General features: G+C 40.8%; 3 protein-coding genes across 7 annotated transcripts; all 3 read right to left on the reverse strand.

Moving 5' to 3' along the window:
* Positions 1 to 619: 619 nt before the first annotated feature.
* Positions 620 to 6,272, reverse strand: fam76b (family with sequence similarity 76 member B). 2 transcript variants are annotated; one of them, XM_054625807.1, is made up of 10 exons: positions 5,728 to 6,272; positions 4,735 to 4,799; positions 4,562 to 4,616; positions 4,264 to 4,419; positions 3,933 to 4,114; positions 3,754 to 3,804; positions 3,567 to 3,644; positions 3,158 to 3,293; positions 2,951 to 3,052; positions 620 to 1,751 (listed from the first exon to the last, which is right to left on the reverse strand). In XM_054625807.1, exons 1-10 carry the CDS (start codon positions 5,812 to 5,814, stop codon positions 1,662 to 1,664), a joined length of 1,002 nt encoding a protein of 333 aa, XP_054481782.1. In that variant the 5' UTR covers positions 5,815 to 6,272; the 3' UTR covers positions 620 to 1,661. The 2 variants fall into 2 exon arrangements, with proteins under 2 accessions (XP_054481782.1, XP_054481781.1); XM_054625806.1 differs by having other exon boundaries at positions 3,158 to 3,296.
* Positions 6,273 to 9,234: 2,962 nt separating this feature from the next.
* mtmr2 (myotubularin related protein 2) lies at positions 9,235 to 15,391 on the reverse strand. Of its 2 annotated transcripts, none has more exons than XM_054625437.1 (16): positions 15,124 to 15,391; positions 14,362 to 14,464; positions 14,236 to 14,259; positions 14,044 to 14,107; positions 13,831 to 13,925; positions 12,920 to 13,024; positions 12,653 to 12,757; positions 12,484 to 12,567; positions 12,240 to 12,389; positions 11,949 to 12,137; positions 11,671 to 11,856; positions 11,332 to 11,538; positions 11,145 to 11,237; positions 10,940 to 11,053; positions 10,610 to 10,786; positions 9,235 to 10,474 (listed from the first exon to the last, which is right to left on the reverse strand). In XM_054625437.1, exons 1-16 carry the CDS (start codon positions 15,201 to 15,203, stop codon positions 10,310 to 10,312), a joined length of 1,941 nt encoding a protein of 646 aa, XP_054481412.1. In that variant the 5' UTR covers positions 15,204 to 15,391; the 3' UTR covers positions 9,235 to 10,309. The 2 variants fall into 2 exon arrangements, with proteins under 2 accessions (XP_054481412.1, XP_054481411.1); XM_054625436.1 differs by having other exon boundaries at positions 14,044 to 14,110.
* A 1,275-nt stretch (positions 15,392 to 16,666) lies between these two features.
* Positions 16,667 to 19,045, reverse strand: cwc15 (CWC15 spliceosome associated protein homolog). Of its 3 annotated transcripts, none has more exons than XM_054626138.1 (7): positions 18,958 to 19,045; positions 18,161 to 18,311; positions 17,832 to 17,944; positions 17,600 to 17,700; positions 17,408 to 17,518; positions 17,122 to 17,279; positions 16,667 to 17,010 (listed from the first exon to the last, which is right to left on the reverse strand). In XM_054626138.1, exons 2-7 carry the CDS (start codon positions 18,295 to 18,297, stop codon positions 16,884 to 16,886), a joined length of 747 nt encoding a protein of 248 aa, XP_054482113.1. In that variant the 5' UTR covers positions 18,298 to 18,311; positions 18,958 to 19,045; the 3' UTR covers positions 16,667 to 16,883. The 3 variants fall into 3 exon arrangements, with proteins under 3 accessions (XP_054482113.1, XP_054482116.1, XP_054482117.1); XM_054626141.1 differs by having other exon boundaries at positions 18,161 to 18,308; positions 18,958 to 18,994; XM_054626142.1 differs by lacking the exon at positions 18,958 to 19,045 and adding an exon at positions 18,846 to 18,863.
* Positions 19,046 to 19,330: the final 285 nt, after the last annotated feature.

Here is a 19,330-nt window from a genome sequence, read left to right on the forward strand (position 1 = left end):
GTGGTTAACTGCCGTGTTTGCTAGGATGAGGCGGAATCTTCATTATCCAGAAATATTTATTTGGCAGTAGCTTTGTAATTATGCACGACAGAGCGCTGCTGCCTTTCTACGGGACTATTACATCGTAGTGGATTGAATTTAATCAAATTGCTACTCCTCATCGTCCTTTAAAACGTTTAACGTACATGTATTTTTCATATGACTAGACACGTTGCTTATGCTTTCCTACTGTTGTTTGCCAAGGCAGAGGGCTTCTTCTATGGAGCCAGCAAAAGTATTTGTCTCTGTACATGCTTCATCCCATCCACTCCAGTTCCCACTGGTCTGCAGGCTTTCCCATGACTTACAAAATCTGACATTTATCAGGGTCGATTTTTTTGCCCTCTTCAACCAAACATCATCCACATGATATGAGGTATTGTACACTGGATTGTAAAATACCAATTATGTAAAGTGCAGAAAGTAGTGGTAATGCTTCAGTGGTAAAACAGGCTAAAAAATATCTGTTATTTTACCTCACAGATTCTGTTATCAGTTCTCCAAATTAAGTCTTGAGAACCTAACTGAACTTAAAAGATAAACACTTTTATGGTCAATAAAAGCAAACACAAACAGTTTAGCCAGTTTAATCATTTTAAAACACTTGGTTTGGAAAAAGTACAAAAGTGATCCTGGACGCCACAGTATGAAACCAGCCCAATAATGCAAGGTGATAGGTGTGTTCCTTTAAAAGCATCTTCTACAGACATGTTAATTTCAACTGGCCTTACCATACACATACTGTACTCACTAAAACAGATACAAGCAATAGTTTAAATACAATGGCTGACCCCAGTATTACATTTACAAGTGATTCTTAAAAAACTAATAAAAGGGAGGGGGAAAAAAGAAGTCCGACCACAATGCCACCCGGTGTCTGGCAGTAAAATCATGCAGTATTACAATCGTTCCACTAAAGAGAAACAGCAAATCACTACAGCTGTCACACAGTGAGAAAGAGGGCAGCCAAGAGGTGTCTCTCCGTCAGAAAGACTTTTGAAGTGTTCATTGGTTGTTTTGTGAATTGTTACTGAGAGGGTTCTCTACTGTTGAGCAGCAGCTCAGTGGTCACCCTTCCCGAGTTTGCATACATTGTAAAGTTTCCAGCATCTCCATATAGGAGAACTTTTCTTCCACAATCGCATAAATTTAGAAAAATATAACTAATTGCTATTGAAGAAAACCCCAAAATGTGGGATATTCTCTTAGTATGTTGTGAGGAAATAAAAAAAGCTAAGAAATACAGTTGAATAAATAAATTGCATGACATCCATAAAAACTCAGTGGATACATTTGAGTTGACAGAATGCTATCCACATATGCACACCATGCCTTTTGTTTTGGCCCGGCAGTGTTAAAAATGAGGGCTCCGTCCTCCACTCCATCCAAAGTCATATCCTATGAACTGGTGGAAAAGTCGCCATAAAATATCTAAAATATGTTGACATTTAGAGAAAGGTTTCTTCGACTCAACGAGTGATCTCCATGTACAACATGGTCCCTGGCTTTACCAGTTAAGAAGTAATCAATGTTAATGGCAATGAGGAAACACAGGAGGGAGACTTTCACAGTGTTACAACAATGAAGCCGCTCTGTGTTGTTACCCGTTGGCAGGCCTATTGTTAGGGCATCAGCAGTGAACTTCCTGTCCGGTCAAACTTTTTTCCTTTAGAGAGGGCTGCCACTTGTTTCATCAACTCCCTGTTCTTGCCCTGTGGAAACAAATGACAAACCATGTTAGAAATAAGATCCATAGTTCTGATCATTTTAACACCTTAGTGGAGGCATTTGTGAAATCACAATGCAGTTTACCTGAAATCTTGATTTTAATGGCAGCAAACACACTTGCTGGCTTAAGGACATTGCCGTTTCAAAGCATGTAATATTATTACTTATGTACTCATCATTCACTCCACACTACAAGGTAAAGAGTTTCGCTCATCATGGGCTACCTTCAAATGTTTAGACTGTACCGATAAAAACACCTTTGGTGCCTCAAAACGTAAACCCGAGTCACACTTATAAAACAGCAACCATAAAAAAAAGAACATTATAACACCAGAGTTAGACAGGAAATGGCTCAACTGCAGATCGTATCCATAACAACAGACAAAGTTATGCAACAAGTGAATAATTCCTGGTACACTAACATGACATTGGTCCAGATTCTGATTCACATTTCTAAGCAATTCTTTCCCAATAGTGATGGCAATAAAACCTGAAACAATTCATGCCCCTACATGAAATCACAGGAGCATTTCTGAATAAATCACAAACAACAGAAAAGGATCAACATGCAGTGTGTCTCTAACATGCCCCCGTGTAATGGCATGTATGCCTTAAAACTAAAATGCTATTGTATGCAATTATTCATATGGAACCGGTGTGAAGGACAGTGGGTTGAAAAGATTGTGATGTGTACTTGCTTCTAACAATATTACTGATACCAGATTGGTTGGCAAAATTACAAAACATGGGGGGTGTACTCCCACGCGTTGTTCTGTCAAATACATGGGAGATTAATTAAATTATTATATTTTCACACCTCCTTAGAGCATGCACATCAGAACATTGGGACCCTTTAAACCTCTTCAAACCCAAATGCCCTCTTTAAATGCAAACAATAAGTATAGAAACAAGTATAAAGTATATACAAAGTATATATAGATACATTTATAAAACACACAAAAGTGCCATTAAAAACTGATATAATGAAAACAGTGTTGAGGTTTTTGAAGAGGATAGCAGGAGGATATTAAAGAGATTCAATTAAACAACACATGAACCTTCTGCAAAAATATTCACAAGAAAAATTTGAATAGAGACCAAGTTTGGCATTGACACTGAAGAACGGGTTCACTTTTGTGAGCGTTGTGCGTGAACTGTCACTTGTGCATATATAGTTTCCCACCTGCTGTGATTCCATAGACTCTTTGTGCGATTTCTCCATTTGGTTCATCTTAACTCTCATGTTGGATTCCTGGTACTGAAAGTCTGCTTTGATCTCTGTGAGCTGGAGGGGAAATGAATAATCAACATGTGAAACAAATACAAGCAGACAACCGTATTGTGACTTTGGCTCATTAGCGTGGGAGGTTGGGCGAGGCCGGTGACTTACCTTCCGGTCCTTCTCGAGAATGGTTTGATCCCTTTGCTGCAGAAGTCTCTTCAGTGACATCACTTCCTCTTTCAGCTGGCTGATGAGAATAAAGTTGTCCGTTCCTCCAGAATCCATCGACTGGGTGATGGAACTGCTACTGGGAGAAAGGAGAGAGCATGAGGCCAGGACTGACATGGTTGGTTAACAAGTGGAAGGAAAAACAGTTTTTTTAGGTGGCTAAAATAAGTTTTGCCGTTTCCCCGACCCACAACAGTCCCGTCTCGGCACTCCGGCCTTCCTCTCCAAACTGCCAAACTGCCAATGGCAATCTACGGTTTGCAATACACTGACTATGTATAATTACTTCATAAAACCCTACTTCAAATCCCTTTAATGTTTCCCCAAAAAATTACCACACCTATCATACCTGTCCCCGTTGGATGGCTTCATCTCCAGTTTTGGTTTCTTCTTTGGAGTCTCCTTCTGGATTGAAGACGATTTATGGCTGCAAAGAAAATTTTAAATGACAATGTCCAATTTGGGCCTAAAACAAAATCAATACAATGTTTTCTGTTTTATATATTACACAGTTAAATTAAGAAGGAAAGTTCCACCTCTGCTTCCACAGTCCCTGCTCCTGCTCAGGACTCAAACTCCCACTCAGTCTGCAAAATACAAGTTAACTGTCAGTTCGCTGGACACAATTTTATTTTTATCATTGCCTCATGTAAACAACCATGTAGTAGGATAAACCAAACTTAAATTGTTTCACATAAATCAACAGAGGACATACTTGTGATGAGAGCTGCTGTGTCTGTGTTGGTGGTGGTGATGATGGTGAGGTCTGGAGTGGTGGTCTTTCTCGTTCAGGGATGAGGAGTTGGAGGAGCCGAAGCCCTTCCTCTGCTCCTTGGTCTTCTGAAGGACACGGCGGTAGGACAGAGTACAGAGCCAGCACAGTAGTTTCCCATCCACCTGTGAAACCAGTAGGAGTCAGTAGTTTATAAGAAAATGATGTTACACATTCACTGTCAAAGTAGACTGTATGTATGTATGTATGTATGTATGTATGTATGTATGTATGTATGTATGTATGTATGTATGTATGTATGTAAGGTATTTACCTTTCTCCTGCCCTCCTCCTTACGGTCAAAAGCGCATTGCTGTTTGCACTGCTCACAGGTCTGTGGAGGTCCATACTTCTTCTCTGAGTTAGTACAACGCTGGCACTTTGTTCCGATGAAAGCTGCAATGATGTTACAGTACTGGCAGGGTTTGGGCTGTAAGACGGACGAAAAAACAATGTTAAAAGTGTATTTACACATGACGGACTGCAAAGAAATGTAAACTCCGTGCACCTTGATGAAAACAACTGGAGTTCAAGGTGCTTCAGCAAACAAACTGGAAAAACCTGTTACTCACTGTTCCAAACTGTTTGACGTTCTGAGCACACTTCTTGCAGATTGTATTGGTTTTACTGTAAAGAATAAAGATGGGTTAACGTCCAAAAACAAAACGCAATAAAAATGCAAAGACATTCACTGTTAACAGCACAAATAAACACTGACATTCATCACAAGGAGGACATGTCTCACCTTTCCTGCTGAAACTCAGATCTGCAGTATGTGCACTTCACTATTGGATGTGCGATGCGACACTCCTATGGCAGCAAATCAAAGAAATGTTCTCATGAGTGTGAAGATTAAATTGTGCAATAAAAAGAAACACATTGAAAAAAAGGGCTGCCGCCACTCGCTGTGCTTTGCAACACACCTTGATGTTTGTTACAGAACACTTACGGCTACAACATGTGAAAATTCCAATGTCTGAGTATGTGGGTGTTTACAAGAAGTGAAGACTAAAGTGTACTGTAACTTTGTTTAGTCAACCCAACACAGTAATGCAGTAGTACCAGAGGTATTTTTGGATAGCTTTTGGTGGCATTCTTTCATTAAAAAAAAAAAAGAAATCTAACTAAAGCAATTGTAGTTTCCGCACGTTGACCGTGTGCTTTAACTATCCTGTGCAGAGAAAAGTTATCTGAATATAAAGGGGAAACCACTTTAGTGCTTGAAAGAAGTTTACAAAGTGATAACACTGTCCCTTTTGTCTATCTCTCTTTCTTCAAAAAATATGAATCAGTGCTCACAGTCAAGAAAACAAAGCTGTGAACAGAAGGCCACAACAACACATTCCTCTTTCAGAAAAAACAATGTCTGCGAGAGCAACAAGTTGGCAAATATGTGCACTGACAGTAATTCAGTAATTCTCCAAAGAATAACTCTTATAATGCCTCTTAAATTAAAGTTCAGCAGGTAAAAATGTACTTTAACTGTGTGACTACCTATTTCAATAACAGGATCTACGTAGGGAGTGATCTAAACGAGATTACAGTCACTGTATTAGCGCTTCCAAGATGGACAGATACAAGCTGTTACATAATCTGAGTTTGCCTAACTTGTCGTAACACCATCACACCCGGTGGGCAATAACACACTCTCTCTCCCCGCTCGGGATCGGTGTTGTGTGCCTGTTTTTGCAGCCATCCTCACACACACACACACACACATACTCTCTTTCTTTCATACCTTGCACAGCTGCTGGCCCTGCGACAGCTCCTCGAAAGGGTACCGCTGGTTACACTTCGTACAGGCGTACAGAGCCGACGTTGCCATTCTCGCCCCAGCTAATGTCACCGAGCTAGAAGAGGGTTGGTCCAGCTGCAAACTGAGCGGGTTACCGGCGCTGCTTCAACGTAAGACTAGGAGCGCATACACGGGGCTGGCATCCAGTGTTAGCTGAGGTTAGCTCGCTCGGCTAGGTGGCGTAGGGCAACACAGGGGTAGCTTAGCTAGAGGGAGCAGGCGAAGAACAATAAACTCCTAATGTTGTGTATGTTTCACCGCTCATACGTGATCCAACCGGACGAGCTTGAGATCAATCATTAGTTATGTCGCCGCGTTAGCATCCCGTCCACACGTATCTGGCGATTTAAATGAAGTTTCCACTGCTCTCGCTGAGAAAAGGGTATTTTCCTGTTTTCCTTCTCTGTTTTTTGTATCAACGCCGTCGTCGTCGTCGTCGTCATGTAACCGGAAGAGGTCGACGGCTCCAGCAGAAGAAGAAAGGAAACCTATCGCGACACGACATCCGTCCGCGGGATTCACATTTTGAAACGCGCAGAGCCAATCACATGTCCGGGTTCAGCCCACACAGCTCCACATCATTCACGACCATGTCATTAATCTAGTTGTTAACTAGTTTAATCCTCACGTCACGACTACAATAACACTGGGCATCATTTGTATTATCTAGCTTGTGAAGGTGTTTTTTTTAAGTGTAACTGTTAAGTCGTTAATGTCAGCTTCCAGCATCTCAAATGGAAATCACCCCTACTCCTTTAAATTCTGCTGATTATCAATTGTTATAAAGATAAATATGTTTTTATTGTCATTGTAGTGATACAACGAAATTCCGTTTGGTAGCCCTCAGCCAGCCAGCAGCAGCGAACAACAAACGTAATAACAATATACAACACAATAACAACAATATACAGATAAAAATACACAAAAGGAATGAAAACTTTACTATGTACACACAAAAGGAATGAAAACTTTACTATGTACACACAAAAGGAATGAAAACTTTACTATGTACACACAAAAGGAATGCAAACTTTAGTATGTACACATGTGAGTATTTAAAGTTTGTGCAAAAATGATCAAATGTTTATAAATGGCTATAAACTGAACTCATCCCAGTTTAGTCAACCACGCTGCAGTAGTGTGACTATGAAGGTCCCCGGGCCCTAGATTGTCCGACGCTCTATAGTCACAAGATAATCACAAGTCAAGATAAATTTGAAATATTTCTCGCATTAAAATAAAATATCCCCATTGTGGGTAAATTATCATTAACACAAGGACCTCAGGCTCTGAAACAAACATTCAGTGAGACTCTTACAGTGGCTGTGTGTCACACATAACTGTTCATTATATATACATAATGGATGTTCTGTTTATTCATGAGTTGTTTCAAGGGTATTTGTAGAATTACTTATAATTTAGTCAGTGTATGGCAAAGCTTCTGTATATATCAGTTTGACCCATCAAGATATCACATACTAAATGATATTCAGCATCATACTTACATAGTGTTGTTTGACTCAGTGCATATTCCAACTGAGTAGATCTGAGGTCTGAACATTGTGTGACATTTCAATCAACATTGTCAGAGTAAAGAAATTAGGGTTTGAATAATTTCAATCAGGTCCAATTGTTTTCTGTAATGTATTCATTGAGGGGGGTCCTAGATGACTTGGTTTCAGACGTAATTCTGTTCAACAGCTACGTAAGGTTGCATTCTATTATTTGAAAACAAACACTTAATAAAATATAGGTTTAACATTTGGTCTGATATGAGAAGTTGTAATGTTAAAATAAGGAGCGGGTAAACCCTACTTTATTCTACCTCAGCTGCCATGATGGATTCAAAGATAGACCTATCAGTTTAAGATAAGATAAGATAAGATAATCCTTTATTAGTCCCGCAGCGGGGAAATTTGCAGGCTTACAGCAGCATAGAGTAAAGTGCACACAAGAGACATAGTAGAAGAAAGACAAGATAAAAAAAAAAAATAAAAGTATTATAAATAAGCAATAAGAAACAGTAGAAAAACAACAATAACTGAAATATTATATTTACAGACAGAAAAAACTATTTTAACTATTATTGCACAGTGTAATGTATTGCACAAGTTTTTATTGTCATGTGTCATGTGGTCTGCTGGGAGCAGAGTTGGTTGTGCAACCTGACAGCAGCAGGAAGGAAGGACCTGCGGTACCTCTCCTTCACACACCGGGGGTGAAGCAGCCGGTGGCTGAAGGAGCTGCACAGAGCTGCCAGAGTGTCCCGCATGGGGTGAGAGGTGTTGTTCATCAGGGATGACAGCTTGGCCATCATCCTCCTGTCTCCCACCACCTCCACCGTATCCAGTGGACACCCCAGCACACTGCTGGCCTTCCTGACAAGCTTGTTGAGTCTCTTCTTGTCGGCTGCTGAGATGCTGCTGCTCCAGCAGACCACTGCATAAAAAATAGCTGATGCCACCACAGAGTTGAAAAAGGTCCTCAGGAGTGCTCCCTGCACTACAAAGGACCTCAGTCTCCTCAGCAGATAGAGTCTGCTCTGACCCTTTTTATAAAGTGCATTTGTATGATTAGTCCAGTCCAGTTTATTGTTCAAATGCATTCCCTGTCATTCCCTGTCTCTTTCCTGTCCCCTGAATCAGTCCAACATACTGTCTCCACATTCGCATGCTGCGTTACTCCCTCGTTTCTGTCTCCTCTGGCGTGTCTTTGTGTGACTCCTTGGAATGAGTTTCTTGTTAATTAGCAAAACACAACCAGGAATAGAAATAGGAATAGCCTTTCTGCGTCACAATAAAAACCTGTAAGAAGTCGATGGACAACATATTCAAATAGTGTTACCTCCAAAAAAACAAATGTTTTAATACACTTTGACCTTTATTATTGCCTGCAGTGTATTAATTCCCAGAACAATTTTTGAAGTAATTATGTGCAAACAGGACAGCAGCCTAATTTCAATCATGTGGAAAAACATACTTTATTTACTATATGTTTTTAAAGAGGGAGTAATGCAATCTAAGGGCCAATATAAATTAATTTTAAGTGATGGGCATTAATAAAATAAAAAATCAATAAAAAAAAAACAATAATATAGCCTGTTAATAAGTAGAGGATGCCTTAAAACCAATTTACATCTAGTCATTTATTTAGATAAGAAAGTGAAACAGCTTGATTATGAATACTGTTTTCAGAGCCTCTGCAGTTAATATTACCCTCAAGCACATTTGCACTGTAAATGTCAGACCTAATTTATTTTAAAATATTTTTTTTATCATATTTTATGGAAAGACCATAATCATAACAAGAGATAATTAATGCTAATGTCATTGGGGCTCAGCTATGATTTGAAACACTAATAGGTAAAGTTAAGAAATAAAGTGGAGGGTCTTGTGTTCAGGCCACACTAATGTAACAAACCATACTGACATCTTTAAATTGATTCTTTTGTTTATTGCAAGTAATCACATACACAGTGGAAAGGCTAACTAACACTGTATTTACCATTTCCTCTTGGCAATCAAAAAGCTGTGCACACTTTTCTCTTTTTATTCTCCCATTCGGTCATTCAGAGCAAGGCACAGATATTCATTAAACTAGAAAAAAAACTAAGCAAATTATTAGTTGTTACACATTCTGCTACCTTTAAAAAAAGCGTCTAATACTAGCTTTAAAAAGCATCAGTAAGAAATGTGAACAATTACATTTTAGTAAGTATAGTCTAATATTAACTGGGACAAATTCACTTTAGCATATTCTGCATAGCTTATTAACATTGCATGGGAACATCTCTCATCAATTCATGACATGAGACAGTGTGTGTTTGTGAACCATATATACAGTCTGGACTAAAGGATAATAAATATATAGTTAGAAAAACAAAACTGAGAGGAATGTCATACATGACACATAATGTAGTCATAAAAAAAAACATTTGGTCACAACAATCTAAAAGCACTGACTTGAGAAGAAGACAAACTTGTTTAATGCGCTCTGTCTATATTTTCTTTAACATTTTGTATATTAAAACAACTCCGAGCCATTTAGTCATTTTTAGTACTAGAACTCAAAATCATTTTTTGCAGCGATGTACATCTTTACAATTGCTTCAGCGGTACTGCTTTTCACTGCTGAACATTTGCTTTGTAGAGGAATGGAGTGAGTGTTCCTATGAAGTGTATAAGGCATACATATTTTACCCGAGTAATATTTAGTGTACTTTAAAAACACTGATTGTTGATGGGCTGACACACTTATGTTCTCACTATTGTAGTTACATGTCCTCTCAACCCTGGAGGAAGAGTACAATATGGCTGTAGTAAATCAGACACTCTTTTGTTGCAAGCAGACTCTCCATGACCTGTGAGAGGTGGAAACCCATCAGACTCTTAGTAGTAGTGTTTTAATGCCAGTTTGGCACACAGGTCCTTTGTTGTGCCAGGTGCGGCCAACTAATTACTTCTGTATAGCAACTTCTCACAGGTAAGATTCCACTTCTGCTACCGTCTGCGATGTCAAAGTTGTGTCAAACAAAGGTCTGCACCGGGGTGATGGAGCGTGTGGGGGAGCCCGCACGCTCAGAGGATGAGGAGGCGGAGCGATTTGTCACCTCGCGCTGTAACTCGTCCACTCTCTTTTGCAGCTCGGCCCGCTTTACCAGCAGCTCCTTGTGGCGCTGATGAACAGGTTCCTGGCCGCAAAAAAAAAACCGACAATGAAAACAAGGTGTGAAGCTCAACAACTAAAATGGAGAATGTATGGAGTGCACAATACAATTATTTTTTAAAAACCCTACAGGCAACCAAAGACAGGTTTCTCAACATACCTGAGGCCTCATGCGAGGGTTCCAGCGGATGTAGTAGCCAACCCAAAGCTCCAGGTGGCGTAAGCTGACTACAGGGAACAGCACATGGTTGGAGTAGTTCACATACAAAGGATTGGTAAACTCCTCCAGCTGGCTATTTATATATGACCACAATGACACTGTCCTCTTTGGAATCTCCTGTAAAATAAAAGATGTGGTTGTCATGGATGCACAACGAACCTCCAAACGAGTAACAAACATTCTACTCCACGCTCTGTCCTATGCTTGACTTTAAAGCGTCTCATTTTGCGACAGTAAAATAAAATGCTGTGAGAAATAAAATGCTCTTACCTCCTTCAACCTCTGCTGTTCGCTGTTGCACAAGAAGGTCCCAAACAGGCAGCTGTACAGGTGGTCCAGGATGGTAACCAGGAAATATTCGTTAAACTCGAACGCCGCAGGAAACTGAAATAAAAAAACAGCTTCGTAAGTGTCTTTGAAACACCATGTTATTCTGAGGATTTTTTCCCAAATATCATCACCACTTATCGCTTACCTGGCGAGTCAACTGCCAGACACAGTCGATGAACTGAATGAAAACAGGTGAGCGGTCTGCGTCTGTGTGGTTCTTATCGCCATGACCGACACGCTGAAAGAAGAGAGAAAAGCACAATTAGTGATGGAACTCGGAAGGCCACTCATGTGGTCACCCAAATGTGATAAGCGTATGAAAACGTGTTTACCAGCTGGAAGCGGTGACCAAAGCTGAGCCACTCTTTCTCGAGCAGCACCTCGAAGCCGCGGATGGTGCGGTAGTAGGCGTCAAGCATGAGCATAGCCAAGGAGGTGAGCTGGCCTGTGCGGTCCCAGCCATCGCTACAGTGCACCACCACGGACGTTTTCCCAGACTCCACCTTGTCTGCGATCCGTAGTGCTCCTGCCAGGATCAGCTACAAATACATACATACATACATACATACATACATACATACACAAACAAGCAACTTGGTAAAGATCCTGGGAGTCTTCCAAAGTCATTCCTTTTCAAGTTTGCAGTCACAGTGATGCGTCAGTTTGCTCACCTTGATGTGCTCAAGCCAATGAGTGGACTCCAGATTGGAGAGCCAGTGGGAGTCCTCGATGTTGGGGTAGACCACGTCCTTCAGCTTACGGAGTGACTCTCTCATCACGTGGATATTGTGAATGTCCAAGAACACCAGCTCAGCATTCTGATACGCATCCTCACTTTCATAACCACCGCCTTTCATCTGAAGAGAGAAAAGACAGTGTTGGTGGTGAGATGGTTCCTCCATTAGGCGAATAGAGCCCGAGTTTCCTTTTCAAAAACATGTAATAAAACCTTGTTTGCAGCAGCGTTGACACTGGGCCTTGCATCAAAGATGAAGAGTTTATGTGACTGAGCGTTAGCGTCCATGATCGCCTGGAGGTATTTCTCATCCTCTTTGCTGCGCTTCCCGTTGACCCCAACCATGGGCTGACTGCAGCGCGTCACTGTCGCCTGGCTCTCTGGATGGATCCATGACAACACCTACACACAAAACGTACCACAGAATGAGACCGCAGACAGTCCAACAATGCAGCTGCAAAGAAGAGATTCATTAGATTCAGGCTGAAGTGACCGGTCACTCACAGGTATCCTTCCCTTTGCCCGAAAGGCGGATACTCTCTTCAGCTCTTCGTCTGGTATGTTGACAGGCACCGCCAGAGTGGATGGGTAAGTGTCACAAACCTCGTAGTGATCGTTTACTTTTGTTATCCTCCAGCTTTCATTGGGTATACCCTTTAAAAACACACACAAGCAACCGATGTAATAGGGTTTTTTTTTTGCTAACATTAAGCTAAGCATCTAACTTTGTAGTTTTTTTTTTAAATACCTGTCTTTTGTATTCCGAGAGAGGGTCATACACCTTCCATCCATTCTCGGGGAAAACTTGCCCATATTCAAAGGCGAATATTTGCTGTGGACAGTGGGGGAGAAGTTCATGCACCAATAGACAGAGTAGAGCTAGAGCGTCAGAGACAGTGTGGCTGACAATCACTCACCAGCGCATTGGAAACAGGAAATGCAAATTTGACCAGCACTTCAAAAATGGACTTCCTAAGTGTGTCCTCCATTTGCTTGTGTGCAAATCGTAGATTACGCACATCCTGCAGAGAGGCAGAGAAGCAGGTCATGGTCAAACCAAGGGGCCAACAGCTGTATGTTTATAGGATTATGTGGGCATAAAGCATGTTCATACCCTTACTCTTTCTCAGTAACTATTTCTGTCAGTAGGTGTATTTATTCCAGACCATTTTCTCCTTACTCACCTTACAAACCAGCCCGTAGGACACATCACCACGGTTTGATGCACTTCCAATCTTTTCCACACGACTCACCACCCCAAGGGGAATGTCCAGCACAAATGCTGGCTCCTAGAAACCAACAACACATTAACAAAAACAGAAAGATTCTTCAAAATACTTTGCTGTTTATCCATCCATCCATCTCCTTCCGCTTATCCGGGGCCGGGTCGCAGGGGCAGCAAGCTAAGGAGGATCCTCCAGACGTCCTTCTCCCCAGCAACACTTTCCAGCTCCTCCTGGGGAACCCCGAGGCGTTCCCAGGCCAGACGAGATATATAATCTCTCCAGCGTGTTCTGGGTCTACCCCGGGGCCTCTTACCAGTTGGACGTGCCTGGAAAACCTCTAAAGGGAGGCGTCCAGGAGGCATCCTGATCAGATGCCCGAGCCACCTCAGCTGGCCCCTTTCGACGCGAAGGAGCAGCGGCTCTACGCCGAGCTCCCTCCGGATGTCTGAGCTCCTCACCCTATCTCTAAGGCTGAGCCCAGCCACCCTACGAAGGAAGCTCATTTCGGCCGCTTGTATTCGCAATCTCATTCTTTCGGTCACTACCCAAAGCTCATGACCATAGGTGAGGGTTGGAACGTAGATGGACTGGTAAATCGAGAGCTTTGCCTTTCGGCTCAGCTCCTTCTTCACCAAAACGGTCCGGTACAACGCCTGCATCACTGCTGACGCTGCACCGAACCGCCTGTCCATCTCCCGCTCCATTTTACCCTCACTCGTGAATAAGATCCCGAGATACTTGAACTCCCTCGCTTGGGGCAGTGACTCACTCCCAACCCAGAGGGTGCAATCCACCGTTTTCCGGAAGAGAACCATGGCCTCAGATGGCCTTTGCTGTTTAGCGCTTCTTTAAAAATTCAGAAAGCATACCCTGTCCATGCATCTGAAGAAAAGTCTGTAGTTGGTAACTATCACTGTTCCCCTCAGTGCTCCAATGAAAGGACAGAAGTAGGTCACATCTTGGGCTATAAAAAAAAAAAACAAGAAAAAAAGATTTAGGCAATGCATTTGTTTTAAAGTGGACAAAAAAACATTTCCTTTATACATGCAAGCTATAGTGACTGCAGTGAAGAGAGGACGTACCCATGTCTTGCACAGTTTCCTTTGGAAGTAACTGTGGTTCTTCTTTGTCTGAATCTCTAAGCACCTGCTGGAAAGATACGATACAAATTAGGCCTGAAAGTGGAGCCGTCTCTTGACCTTAACCCATGCCATTTGCTTAGACATCATGTTAATTATTATGTCGGGTAGTATGCAAAGCATAAGATGGCATACCTTTGCAGCAGTTTTGGGCTTAACCTGAAGGGTGCAGAAATAAAAGAGGAGAGTCATGCTTCAATCATTATCATTAGTAAATAATGAAGCAGCAGGATATCAGTGAACCATGTGCGGGCTACTAACCCTGAACTCTGGGGAGAGCTCTGCAGAGGTGGCCACAGATTCGGAGGACATTGCAAAGGGTGGCTTGGCCTGGGCAGACCGGTCAGAGCGAGAGGTGGAAGTACTGGTGAGAGATAAAAAAAAGTGATCAACGGAAATACTTTCACTCTCAGGATGATGTAACCACAGCCTTATCTGATTTCATGTTTGCTGAAAACATGATTGAGCAAATATTATGAATGGAATACAGAATACAGTTAGTCAGACTGAGTTAGGATGAGTATGAGTAACAAATAACTTGAAGGCGTAGCCTAGGGCTCTAGGAAACTGTGATTTAAAAAAATATATTTTCAGATATTTTGTATTAATCAAAAACACAATAACAAACAAACGTTGACTGTTACTATTGGGCTTTTAATTGTTGGTCAGACTGAGTATGCAAATAAGTGACATTACTCTGGACTCTGATATCTTCTGATAAACATTTTCTTACATTTTCTCCTCTCACAGTACAAATGGCTATCCCAGTAATAAAGACAACAGCCTGTAAATGGTGCCCCAGTTTACTGTCATCAGTGGTCGTTTCGTGCCGGTTCTTTAACCACAATAACCTCAGCGATGTGTAGTTTAACGGATACATCTAAAGGGTTAATGTCACAAACAGTGCTTTAGGGTTACACATGTTAACTTACATTATAACACATATACAACACCTTCTGTTAGTTTCAAAACTTTTAGCTAGGGTTAGCTTAAATCGCGCTGTGTGGTGGTGTGTTTAGCTACCTGGACAATGAATCAACACTTGGCTGTCGCGAAGAGGAGCGCTTTGAGCCCAGACTGTCGATGCTCCCACTCTTCTCCATGTTCCTCCCGCTTCAAGGGTTTGGATGACCGGCAGTGTGAACCCCGAGTGTGCGATGGAGATCTGTCTATCCACGGAAGAATTGTGTTTAAATCCCCCGTCGGAGTACAGTAAATCCCCACCAACAAAAGGAAGCTGCCATGTTTTCCCGGCAGCCTCCCAATCCCTGTCATAAGGAAGAGGTTGATGAACGTGGCGCCCCCTGGCGGCTCGCTGCATGCTGCCTTCACTGACATTTGTACATTTTTTTATGTACAACCGCACTTGTACATAAAAAATTTGTTCTGAAACCGCTGAAACACACGTGTGGATGATTCAAAAGGTATACCACAGATTAATGTGCATTTAAAAAATGCATAATATCATATTTTTGAGGGGAAATATCATACGTAGACATACATAGTTTTAGATATCTTTAAGTGTTTTTAAAAATAGATTGAAGGAGTTGGAGGAAGGTTCATCTGGTTGTAGATGGTTTTGACTGAGGTATGTGCCCCTGTGTGATCTAGGATATGATGACCTGAGTCTTAGTTTTGGTTTACTCATGCTGTGATCTGATTTTTTTTTTTAAATGTTATTGTCTGTCACTGTTTTATGTTGTATGTCTGAAACTTTGTTTAATGTGCTGCTGCTGTCTTGGCCAGGACACTCTTGTAAAGGAGATTTTTAATCTCAATTAGGCTTTTCCTGATTAAATAAATTTTAAATAAATTAAAAAAACAAGCTTCCTGTCCAATAAATGCCACATCTCAGTAACTTTATTGTTTTAGTTTCATTCTTTTTCCTTGCTGCTGCTAGTTATTTAAAAAAAAGACAGCACATTCCTGAACATTTATATCTTATTCATATTCAAATAAACATTGTAAACGACTAGCCCAACATTTTTAACAATAAAGAATATAATTAAGTACATTTTTGTGACTCATATTCATGTTGGAACACAGGTAATTACTGTTTTTTAGGATTTCAATTGTTAGGTCTCTATCTGCGACAATCAGTTTTTTTTTAATATGAGGAAATGGCAACATGCTCCTCAGATAATATTAGAGAAATTAGAAATGATGTGATTCTAATTTGTGGATATGTTAAATAATTTGTATAAATGTATAAAACATTCCAAAAATATGATTCTGAACTCAGCTCATTATAAACATATAGTATCATGTTTAAGTCAATTCGGGGTTTTTTCTAAAGTTAATAATAGTTTGGATTAATATATATTCAAACCATTTTGTTAGAACTGTACAAAAACCAGATAACATAGTGGAAAAAAGTAGAATAACTTGAAAAACACAGTTGTGATAAAAAAAAAAAAAAAAAAAAAAAAAAAAAAAAAAAAAAAAAAAAACAATGACAATAAGAAATTCCTGCAAGCCATTTCAAACAGTCTTAAAGTTTTTGTTTATTGAAATTAATGTTAAAAAAAACTACAGAGAGACTAAGATGTTGAATCACATCTAACAATTTCAATCACCTTTTCATGAGCTTTATTTAAAGGATGACCTCACCAACTCATTTATATACAACATTGTATGTGCTGGCTGTACACATTCTAACGCATGAGTACAGAATGTATCTAAATACCATCCATTGTTTTTGGGCCAGAGGGCAACAGTAGGGCGGAGACCAAAGAGATGAGATGAAAAAAAACAACAATAATAACGTTAACAGACACAGTTCTTTACTTTACATATTTTTCCATAAATTTCTTGTGGAACTCAGAGCGAAGTGTGTCATTGATAAAGCGTTTCTCCTTCCGGTCGTCGACTCCTTTGGCGCAATTTTTGAAAACAACATCATCATCCCACCTAGAAAGATATTGAAAAATTAAATGTTGATGGTAAGAGGAAAGTGAAGAGAACTTCTTTCTTCAAATACAACACTCATGATGTGCATGCATATCTGTGTTTGTAATATACCTTCTCTTCACTCTGAAGGTATTCTGACTCTGGGTCATCTGCTGTTGCTGCTGCTGCTGTAGCTGCTGCTGCTGCTGCCCTGCCAAATTGATCAATGGATTGCCACTCAAGATATTCTCCATGCGAATCCTCTCCTCCTCTGCCTTTTGCTCCCGCTCCTAAGGTGGGAGAAGAAACAAAGTCACTTAATGAGATATTCGCCTCCTCTCAAACAAAACCCACGTCTCAATTTGCCGATTGTGCCGTCAGCCCGGTTCAAACACATCAGTCTGAAATGATAAATTACCTTTCGTTCTTGCTCTTCGGCTCGCTCTTTCTTGATCTTTTCCAGTTCTGCCAGAAGAGCTGCAGTGTCATCGTCATCACTGTCCTCCTCAGAGTCCTCGTCCTCATCATCCTATAAAAAAAATCCAAGCAACATTGGTGAGGGAGTTTAAGAAGTGCTAATCACCACCAAGTGTGCAGTGCCAGCACTTACATCAGTGAGAGGGTCATCAGCATCAAGGTTGGCTGCTGGGATCTGATCCAGTCTGGGCCTCTTTGAAGATGACGACGAAGATGATGATGATGTGGTGTGCTCTGGAAAATTAGGGTCAAAGCAGTATTTGAAATATTTGTTTTTATGGGTATAAACCTCAGATAAAATGAGCATTATGGTCAGAAATATTTAATAAAAAACATGTTTAACAAGTCACTACAGATAGACCAACCTCTTGGTCCCCTTTCTCTGGTCTTTTCACGTGCAACTACACGCTCCCTCTCCTCCAGCTCCCTGCGGAAGTCACGGGCACGCACCTCCTCTGGGGCATCCTGGGTAGGTTGCCTTATGACGGGAGAACATTTGATAAATAAAACAAAAAAACATTTTGATTCCAACATACATCCACCTTCAATCTGAGTAGATAGAAGGTGCAGCAAGAACAGTTTAAAAGTCTCACACTGGATGTAAATCTGTGCCCATCAAGCCAGCCAGCAGTGCACTCAGCAACACACTGATTACAACCCAAGACTCAATTCCACTCATTCTTGCTTGACTGACCTGTACTTGATCTTTGTGTGACCTGGAAGATCTCGACTGGAATACTGCTTAGAAAGGGCACTCAAATCACCTCCACCTTCTCCTTTACCTCTCCCTCCTCTCGCCGGCTCAAATGTCGGTCTTGCAGCTGTAGTCATCTTTGATGGCTCTGCTGTAGTAGCACGTGAAAGGAGAACAAACATAAACGGGAAACCAAGTGATGATCATAACATCTTTTAAACTAAAGTGTCTTAACCTAAAAGTGAGAACATATATTCTGTCAACTAGCTAAAAATCAACCATCCACAACTTGTCTGCAGGGGAAGGGTACAGTCGCTTATAAATTAAAGTTACAGGTAATATGGCTGTGTGGTAATGTAGAGTATAAAGCAGAAGCATTTATTCTTCAGTATGGCTGAGAGAGACAGAGAAGGAGCTAGTGAAATGACCAATTTAACAACTGAGGCATCCACTCAAACTCACTGGTTCATTCGTCAAATTACGATTAAAAAGGTTAACACCTATACTATTGTATTCGTGAGTGATATACTCTCTGTTTTTAGGCAAATAAGTTGTTTGCTAGTCATTGATAAAGTACAGAACACAAGCTAGCCAGTTAGCCAGTGAAGCTAACTAATAAGTTGCTAGCATGCTAGCCTGCTCTGACAACGCTGTTGGTGAAGAAAACAATGCTCTTTCGTCTTGCCTGCCTAGTGCGCACCGTCAAACGCGAACTATTTTAGAATGTTTTATTCAAATGAAACAGAAAATCGAATGATGGGCATTTCAGAAGTTATTTCTAGAGAAATAACACTTACGTTGCTGCTACCACACGACAAAAAGAAGACGCGACGCAGCGAGTGACGTCACTTCCGGTAGGAACCACGGTAGAAACCTGCGTTTGGAAAAGATGCATTCATGAACACGCCGGAATTTGATGACACTAAGACATGTACCTACTAAATCTTCATGTTTTATTTAGAAATATTACTCAAAATAATATTCAAAACAAAACTATTGCTCTGATCAGAGAATATAGAAGTCTTACTTAAACATGTTTCTACAGTTTCTCAATGTTTTTCATATACTCAACGTTTGCTTGCAAGAACAGGTAAAGGGCCTTCATACAAATGTGCAGTGTTGTAGTGAGAGAGATAAGATCAAAATTCAACTTGCCTTTGATTTGTAGTA

Source organism: Anoplopoma fimbria, chromosome 24, assembly GCF_027596085.1.
Source record: "Anoplopoma fimbria isolate UVic2021 breed Golden Eagle Sablefish chromosome 24, Afim_UVic_2022, whole genome shotgun sequence".
NCBI lineage: Eukaryota > Metazoa > Chordata > Actinopteri > Perciformes > Anoplopomatidae > Anoplopoma > Anoplopoma fimbria.